Source organism: Balaenoptera acutorostrata, chromosome 14 (assembly GCF_949987535.1).
Source record: "Balaenoptera acutorostrata chromosome 14, mBalAcu1.1, whole genome shotgun sequence".
Lineage (NCBI taxonomy): Eukaryota > Metazoa > Chordata > Mammalia > Artiodactyla > Balaenopteridae > Balaenoptera > Balaenoptera acutorostrata.
In genome coordinates, this window is record NC_080077.1 from 23,066,764 (window position 1) to 23,076,561 (window position 9,798).

The 9,798-nt window shown below is 36.9% G+C and overlaps 1 protein-coding gene across 3 annotated transcripts in view; it reads right to left on the reverse strand.

The window, feature by feature from the left end:
- VTA1 (vesicle trafficking 1) overlaps positions 1-8,521 on the reverse strand; it is an 80,784-nt gene extending 72,263 nt beyond the window's left edge. For 2 of the 3 annotated variants that reach the window (XM_007171312.2, XM_007171310.3), the window contains exon 1: positions 8,345-8,521. In XM_007171312.2, the coding sequence (XP_007171374.2) occupies positions 8,345-8,465 (121 nt within the window). In that variant the 5' untranslated portion in view covers positions 8,466-8,521. The remainder of the gene's footprint in view (positions 1-8,344) is intronic. The other variant, XM_057527856.1, reaches the window with a different exon arrangement.
- Positions 8,522-9,798: the final 1,277 nt, after the last annotated feature.

The window sequence follows — 9,798 nt, forward strand, 5'->3', positions numbered from 1 at the left end:
AAGTTAGTATCCAAAGGATAAAAATGAAGCGGGGATGGTAGAGAAGGGAAGAGGTACCAGGGGAGAGAGAACAATGTTGGAAGGCTTGGAGACAACAGAAAGTCAGTAAGGTTCTAGAAACGGAATGAAATTCAGTTTGATTAAAACTACAAAAGATGAGGCCATGTTCAAATCATAAGTAGCTCCTAAAGGCACTTATATTTTTTCTGATAGTCAGATGGAGCTACCACAAGTACCCTTAAAAATTTTTTTGCTTTTAATAAAGCTTTTGTTTTTTAGTATTTGAGACATGCCCACTTACAGAATAGAAAACATTAAAAATAAAAGACAATCAAAAGAAAACCATACATAAACCTAAAAGCCACAATTCTCCAAGTATATGTATTTATGTACATATAAGAAAGTTCAAATCGTAGTATATATATAATTTTATATCCTGTATTTTTATATCAATTTTCTCCCATGTTACAAAAGATGCTTTATAATTTTTAAATGATTACATCACTTTCTATCTAATGGATATACCATAACTTACTTAACCATTTCCACAATGATATATATTTAGGTTGTTTTCAGCTTGCCACAAATGTGTAAATAATCATTCAGAGAATTCTGCATAAAGTTCTTAATATATTAGTGATTATTTCCTAAGCACAAGCTTTTCAAAACTGGAATTACTGAACATCAGATAGTTTTACAATTCCAAACACTCTGACAAAATGCTTTCTAAAACTTTGAACCAACTCACACAGCCACATCAATGAAAATTTCACCATATACTCATTTGCACTGAGTCATAACTTTACAGTCCAAAAAAGGTATGCCATTTTAACTTACCTGAATGTTAATAACTAGTATTCGCTCCTTTAGTAGTACATACATAGTCTTTGTCCATTTATCTATGGGGATCTTAGTTTTGGTTTTTTTAAAATGGATTTATATGAGTGTTTTATATATCAGGGATATTGGTCCTTTGTCTCTCATCTATTGGAAATATTTTTTCCTAACGCAACGTTTTTATAAATTAATTGTACTGTTTGCGTCACATACAATTCCTAAATGTTTAGTTAACTTTATCATTCTTTTATTCTGTGTTTTTTTCCACTAAGCATTTAAAGCAGAACTTTTTAGTAGCAACAGGGATTACCTGCTTGAAGTAGAAGGTAGGAAGCTATGTCAATAGCTTAGATGTAAGGTGAGGGGATGATATCAGAGAAACTAAGGAGATAAGTAAAATTTTAAACGTTTGATGACTGGCTGATTGTGATAGGTATGAGGAAAGGATGGGAAGGTTAACTTTGTAATTTTTAACTAATAAATTTGAAAATCTGACAGATATGAAAGATATTCTAGAAAACTTCAATACATCAACATTAGCTCAAGTCGAATTTTTTAAATGTAAGAAATTGACAAATATAAAAAAGAACTTCCCCCCAAAACAAAGTTCTGGCTGTAATAGGGTAACATGAAGGATTCTTCTTAGGAAACTGCTCTCTATCTTCACTACGGTGATGGATACATGAACCTACACCTGACAAAACTATTTAGAACTAAAAACACACGCACACGCAAATGAATACATGGAAAACTAGGGAAGTCTGAATCAGATTAGTGGATTGCATCAATGTCAATGTTCTGGTTGTGATACTGTACTATAATTTTGCAAGATATTACCATTGGGGCACAATGGGTAAAAGGCACACAGGATCTTCTGTATTATTTCTCACAACTGTATGTGGATCTACAATTATCTCAAAATAAAAAGTTTAATGAAAAAAAAAATCTAATGGGACTCTTTCCAGGAATGAGGAGATGTTCCAAATATGAGTAAATTTTTTTTTTTTAAAGGATTTTCTTATTTATTTATTTATTTATTTATTTATTTATTTATATTTATTTTTGGCTGTGTTGGGTCTTCGGTTCGTGCGAGGGCTTTCTCCAGTTGCGGCAAGCGGGGGCCACTCTTCATCGCGGTGCGGGGACCGCTCTTCATCGCGGTGCGCGGGCCTTTCTCTATCGCGGCCCCTCCCGTCGCGGGGCACAGGCTCCAGACGCGAAGGCTCAGCAATTGTGGCTCACGGGCCCAGCTGCTCCGTGGCATGTGGGATCTTCCCAGACCAGGGTTCGAACCCGTGTCCCCTGCATTAGCAGGCAGATTCTCAACCACTGCGCCACCAGGGAAGCCCCAAATATGAGTAAATTTAATAATTTGTTATTACTTACTGTATTAAAAGGTTCAGAGAAGTAAACACTAAGCATATTAGTCAAAAAGTAATTTGATCTATGCTATTTCAACACTCATTCCTGACTTCAAAAGAAAATAAAAGATCAAACAATTTAGAAATGTAGGAATATTAAGGTAACAATTTAAAAAATGATAAAACACTAGAGTATTCCCATTAAGGCCAGATATAAATCACTTTTGGAAATCACAAAATACTGGAAAGGAGGAGGCACAATGGGCACATCCTATGACATATCTATGACTTAATCTAATACCCACAAGTCATAAAATACTGTGTTTTGAAATTCTTTTCATTACGTTTCCTTACTGTAGTAAGAGCATGTGAAAAAACTAAGAATTACCGTATAGTTCATTTATTCAATCAACAGATATTACATGTAAATTACATAATTTACAATTATCCACCATGGCTTAGGTACTGTATTAGGAGTTAAGAGATTCAACTAAGACATACTTCTTGCTCTCACAGAGCTTACATTCTAGTAAGAATGGAATATTCATAATATTTAGAACAATGGCATTCATTAAATATTTATGAATGCCAATTATGTGCCAGGTGAAAAAAAGGTAACAATCCCTGTCCTCCAGGAGAATCCAGGAGACAGAAAGATAACAGTGTTATAACACAATGTGATCAAGATGAGGGACATATGTGAAACCATTTCTAGAGCATTCTATGAGGTCAGGAAAACCAATCTGCAAAAAGTACTGAGTCCGTAAGCATAAGTTAGATTAAGAGGAAGCCAGAGGGGATTCCAAGCAGAGAGCAACATATATAAAGCCTCAGAAATAAAAGAGAATATGGAACTTTTATAAATCAGCAAGTACTTTAGCAAAATAATCTTGAATTTTTTTCTCACAAAAAATTGTTCCTTGCTCTAGGAATTTAGAATATTTTTGTTTGCTCTAAGTTTATAGAAATGTATCCCTTCACACATTTTTCAGTTGACATCTACCACTTTTCATCAGAAGTTTAAACAGGTAAAAAAATGTAATTTCCGTACTACATCAAATATTGACATCTAAAAATTATATTACTCTTTCAACTGTAAATACCATAGCAATTTGGTATCTATTATAATCTATTTTAAGATACAAAAAGCTCTTTTTTTAAGAGTCAGAAATAATACACTGTTGTATTTTCTTTTAACCCATATTTCTATTTACTTATCCTATAGAATTTTATTATAAAAAATGTATTTGTATGCTCAAAAGTCCTACTTGATTATCCTATCATACTGCTCTGCAACAGAAAGTATATAAAAATTGAAATTTTGACAAAACTTCCTGTGAGAGAAGGTACTATGTGTTAAAATGTTTCTTCTGGAATTGAGTTTTGGCAATTATGATTACGTATAATTGATCAAGACAACATGATTATTTATTTTAATAATCATTAAGTATAAATAGTACAATTTTCTTGGAAATGCATGAAATAATGAGTTAAACTGCCTATCTATGAATTAATATGATTCATCCTCATAATGAACCAGGGTAGAGTATTGGTTCTATTCCTACCTTCATTTTTATGAATTTAACAAGGGAGAAAATTCATTCATATAAAGCAGCAGATGAGAATGGAAGCTCTGTCACAGCAAAATCACTTTATTCTTTAAATTCCTTCTGGGTTATAGGCTAAAAACCACATCATCACTTATCATCAAATAATATTGTTAATAATCTCTCGTAGCTGACATTTTAATTAGGTCTGCCTCAAAATTTGTTTTAAGACTAGAAAAGAATCTGTCACCCCATCATTAGAGTATTCATTTTCTCAATTCTTGTGAAGTATTCAGAAAAGATCTTATAAAGAAAGACTCATCATTTTCTTTCAAAGGCTTCTTTTTATCCTAAGACAGTGACACAGGATTGGGAAAACTGAAATACTGTTCATTTCAACATCCGCTGGCAGGAAAAAATTTTTTTAATATTTTAATTTTGTCACTTGTTTTAAATGTATTTCTGAAAAAACAAAACACTTCAGAGCTAAAGATTTACCTCATTTAAGGAGAATGTCCACCATTTTACATAAATGGCAAAACCAGTTGTTAAAGCCAAACCAATCAGCCACTGGAGGTTTACTTTTTTCAGAAAAATATGACTTCTCTAATTCGAATAAATATGTTAACACGTACCCACCTCATTTCTGAATTCTAATTCTAAAATTTTGATAACCTACAGACCTTTACATGAGCTTGTGACTTGGATGAAATAAGGCACTGCCCCACTTCAGCATTTCCCTTTTGTTTCTTACCTCCGGAATGACACTTTAGTAAGGAACAGAGAACAAAAAGGTAAGGTCATATAATGAAAACTCTTACCATTTTGAAACTTCAGAACACCTCAACACAGGCCAATTTTGAACATGAGATGTTACCCTTAACATATATACATACAAGTGTAAGAGACTCTGAAATACAGAGAAATTTCCAATGTGGTACGTTCATGTCCTTGTCCCCACAGCTAACCCTTCCCACACCACCTTGCACTTGATCTTGGTCGCAAACTGTCCCTCTGCACTCCTCTGGATAAGATCCAAAATGACCAAACAATGGCTGCTAATAGCTAAGAACAATTCCTCCTTCTTCTGAGTTTCATTCTTGACCGCTCCCCTTATAAAAAGTTATATGTTAGAATATTCCTTTGACATCTTTTCTTTCTCATGCCCAGCATTTTAAAATAAAAGCTTATTCTTTGCTCTGACTGGTTTTCTTCCAAATAAGACAGAGAAAGGTAGGAAGCTCTACCTAATACCTTAATTAATGGGGGTTTCACTAATACCAGTAACTTATTTGAATTGTCCCTTTTTTCTGGACACCCTGGAGTATTTTCCACCTTCTCCTCCAGGGCAATACACCATAAAAATGCTAATGAGGCATCAGAGTATGTCCTTCTTCTTTAAAGTAGGAGAAGGGCAACTGAGAACAGGAGATGATTAAAAAAAAAAAGAAGAAGCATACTACTTTGCTACCTTGACCAAAGGAACTTTGTCAGGAAAGAAACATACAGAAGTTGAGAACTGTGAAAATGATTCCCGTAGAATTATTTGCATACTGAAGTTTGAAGAGCACTGGTTTAGTACGTCTAGAGCATAAATTACAAGGAAAAAAAGTCATCATGAGCCATCTTCTGTTAGACAGCAGAATCACACCTAAAATATAACATGCACTGGAATTATCAGACAGCAAATATAAACGTTAAATATTTTTTAAAGCATTTAAAGAAGTAAGAGTGTTTTAAAAACACAGTTAACAAAAGATTATCAGAAATGGCTAGGCTGATTTAAAAACAAAATAAGAGAACATCTAGAAATAAAAAATGGAAATAGAAACTCAACAGATGGGTTCTACAATAGGACATGTGGAGGTGAACACAGACCTAAAGAAATTATACAGAATGTAGCACAGAAAGAAAATGGATACAAACTATGAAAGCATTAAGGGACAAAGAAGCTAAAGGAGAAAAATGCACCACATACCTAATTAAAACTGCAGGAGAGAATAGAGATAGCAGACAAGCAATACTTGAACAGATGATAGTAGAAAATTTTCTAAATTTAATGAAAGACACCAACCTACAAACTCAGGAAGCCAAAGTCCCAAATAAGGTATACAAAAAGAAATTAAGGCCTAGAAAATCAGAACATGAACCATAAGGAAGAGATTAATAAACTAGCCATATTTTTAAATTAAGAACTTTTGCACATCAAAGGATTTCATAAATCGAGTGAAAAATCAAACTATAAACTTGGAGAAGACAATCACAATGCATATACAAAAGGATCAGCAGCTAGATTATTAAGAAAAGATAATGAAATAGAAAAACGGTCAAAAGCAATAAATAGGTATTTCAAAAGGAAATCACAAATGGTTAATTAACATATGAAAAGATGCTTAACTTTATTAAGGCTCAGTGAATTGCAAATTTCACTCGAATGAGACATCATTTCACACTCGTCAGATCAGCAAACATTTAAGTCTAATAGCAGCAAATATAGTGAGTACATTAGCATTCATTTTACTGTTCCTTATATAGATTATATATGTTCTTTAACATGCATATGTTTCATAACAAAAATATTTTTTAAGTGTCACCTGGATTTAGCAATAAAAATGTTTGTTCATGACCCTGCTGAGAGCAATTACAGTGAAATAATGAGCATGAAAACCAGACTGCAATGGGCTGAAAAAGTTCTGTGAGATAAGGATGTAAAGACAACTACAGACAATTATTTCAAGCTTACCTTTGAGGCTGGGCAGACAGGACTGCAACTTTAGGGGAATGTCACAGTGGGAGCTCCTTTTATTTTTTAAATAAAGGAAACTGGGGCAAGTTTAGAAAGAAATAGCAAAAGAGGGAAGATAATGACATGGGAAATAAAGGGTCTCTGGGCAGTCACAAAGGTATATAATACAGAACCCATAAACAGGGATTAGTTTTACACAGAATCAAGGGTTCCTATTTCATTGTTATAAGAGATAACCTCTTTGACTTTAATCACATCGTTTTTCTCCTTGCTCTATCACTCCAGTTACAATGGTCACCTTGATCCTCCTTCAAGCAAGACTTTTGTGCTTGTTACCCCCTCTATGGAGAGTACTCTTTCCCCGGTGATGCAAAGCCTGCCTTTCACTCCTTTCAAGTCTTGCTCAGACGTGAACCCAATGAAGCTCTCCCTGACCAGTCTAAAAATGAAATCCCTTCCTCACTTCCTACCACCCTACTCCTGGTACTCCCTATACTTTCCCTGCTTTATTTTTCTTTGTAACCTTCTAATAGTCTACATAATATACTCATTTTATTGCTTCATCTCCCCACCCCATAGTACGTACGTTCCATGAATGCAGGAACTGTAGTCACAGTGCCTGGTAATGCTCATATAGGTAGAATCTCAATAAATACAAGCTGAATGAAAGACTAATGGTCCCTACTTGAGGAACCTCAAAAACAAGTATAATGGAAAAATGCTGCTACGATTTGAACAAGTTGAGGTAAAGCCTTGAGAGTAATCAACTTACTGCCCACAGAAGTGGTGACATTTGAGTTAGACCCTGAATCATAAGGAGTCTGCCAAGTGGAGAAGAAAGGAAGACGGTCCAAGACAGTGAAGAACGTGGAGGTCTGAAAGGGTCTTGCAATTTGAGAAATGAAAATGGGGTCACCTGGAGTATGGCAGGGATGACAGTGGACCATATTTTAGCTAATCTCATAACGTCCACAATAGAGGACACATTATATTGAGCTTCAAAAGGCTAAAAATCCTTTTCAGAAGCTTTATAGTTGCTTAGCTACGTGTTTTATTTGCAGTAACATTAGAGTATGGAATATGAAATAAAGTTCACCGGACCTACTCTCTTCACTGCGAAGGAAAAAGTGTCAACAAATTTAATCTGTGTTTTTCATCACCTGTAGATTATAAGCATCACAGTCAACCAAAGTGAGACTATTGCTACCAAATGTCTCAACCCCAGGTATTATTCAAAATCAAGACTATAAATTCTCATTAGTGGAACAGGGTAGTTTGAATGCAGAAGGAGGAATGGACAAATCCAAGTGCTTGTTTTGTAGCAGCTCCTCTCCATTTATGAATTTTTGAATGGGCTTGCATGTTGCCCTAATTCACCTGCACTTATTACTATAGTTTCAACTAGTCAATCTTCCTTTTGTCCACATCACTACTGTCTTTGGGACACTTACCTTCGTTTTAGCTCCAACTCAATTACTTAACTACCCAGGTTATTATCAGGATTCCCTGGCGGCGATAGGAGGCTCTTGTTGTACATGCAGAAAAAAAAACCTTAGAACAGTGTGTTCCAGAGTTCATGAGCCCAAGTATTCTGTTTAAAAATATTTAAGCACAAGACTGGATAGGTCGTGGACACCATGGTGCTTTTGAAGTTTTGCCTTTCTGGGGCCTTCGAGGGGGCGGAGAGAAGGTGGAGATCCCTGAGGAGGGAGGGGCCCCAAGGGATTCCCAGGGCGGGTCAGAGGTCAAAGCTCAGATCTAAAGCTAGGGGAGCGGGGCCTGCCTTAAGAACCAGGGGGCGGTGTGTGGGCCCCGGAGGGTAAGTAGGGCCGCGGCGACTCGGAAAGACTCACAGTAATAGGCCACCACAGGGTCCCGCTTGTCATGCTCCTGAGCCGTCCTCAGATGATGCTGTATGCTCTTAAATTGTGGGGGCAGCGGGGGCAGCGGGGGCAGCGGAGCAAGCGCCGCCATCTCCACTCCAGGAATGAGCCCTTCTTACTCGCCGGCCACCGACACTTCCGCTTCCGTCTGGGAGGGTGCGCGCACTAACGCGCAAGCAAATCCCGCCCATTTTCCCGTTGCTCAGCGACACCGAGGCAACTACGGGTTCGCAGCAGGGACAACCTCAGTGCGCCTGGCTCGTAGCAGTTATAGAGCCCAGAGGAGGTGGAGCAGCTTGGCGGTGATACCGCCTATGGCACCAGCGCCCCCTGCTGGCCGCTGGCCGGAGGGAGAAGAGATTTTGTTTTATTTCTCTTCTGTTTCCAGCCTCGACCCCCCTGTTGTGGCTGAAGGATGGGTAGAAAGGGAAAAACAAAAAGAAAATAATGTTTGCTGATTGGGAGAAAAGGTAAAGACATGAATTGCCTTTGGCATCCTTCAGGAATTATCGTTTCCAGTACCTCAGATTATATTAATAGCGTCCACAGAAGCTTTTCTAATTTTAGAAACTTTAAGTTCAATTCTTGTGTAAGATGAGAGATGATGTGTTTCAATTTTAAATTACACTCTTCTGTATGGGCACATTGGATAAAATAACCAGATACTTTTTCAACATAAATACTAACACATTAAGCTTAAAGAAAATTGAGCTTTTGCTCTGAGCTGGAGAGCGTATACACGAGTGAATGCATAATTTGTAGATCGTTTGTTTCTGGAGAGTAATGAGCGATTTGCAAAGTCATTTGACAGTTACTATCTTGTCAATGCACAGATAAGGCGTTCAGGTAGTAGCTCTTGCTCAATGCTGCCGACTCATACCATTGTAGGTAGGCATCAACTTTTCCTTCTACCATCAGTGACATCATCAGTTCTTTTTCTCTCCTCTCCAGCCCATACTATCAGGACTTTACACTTTATTTACCTCCTCCAGTAACCTTAATCTTTATTTCTTTATTTTATCTCAGTCCCCAGTTTTGAGAGTTCATCTTAAAACTGGTTTTCATTGGAATCACACCATCTCCAAGAAACAAGATCTCAAGCTCTGAAATTCCCCTCTGCCTGCTATTTTCTAATCAACACTCCACCCTATCCCCACCCCCAACCTCAGCAGAACCTACTCCGTGTCCCTGTATTGTCTCCAGTCCACATTTTTGTATATCCCTTTTTGCAGAGTACATCACCTCAGTCAGCAGGCTGCCTGTTTTACAAGAAACTTGAGTTCTGTATTCTCCCCAATTTCAGCAACACATTCATTACCAGTTGAGAACGTATGTGCTACGGACTGAATATTTGTGTCTCCCCAAACTTCATATGTTGAAACTGAATGCCCAAGGTGATGATATTAGGAGGTGGGGCCCTTGGC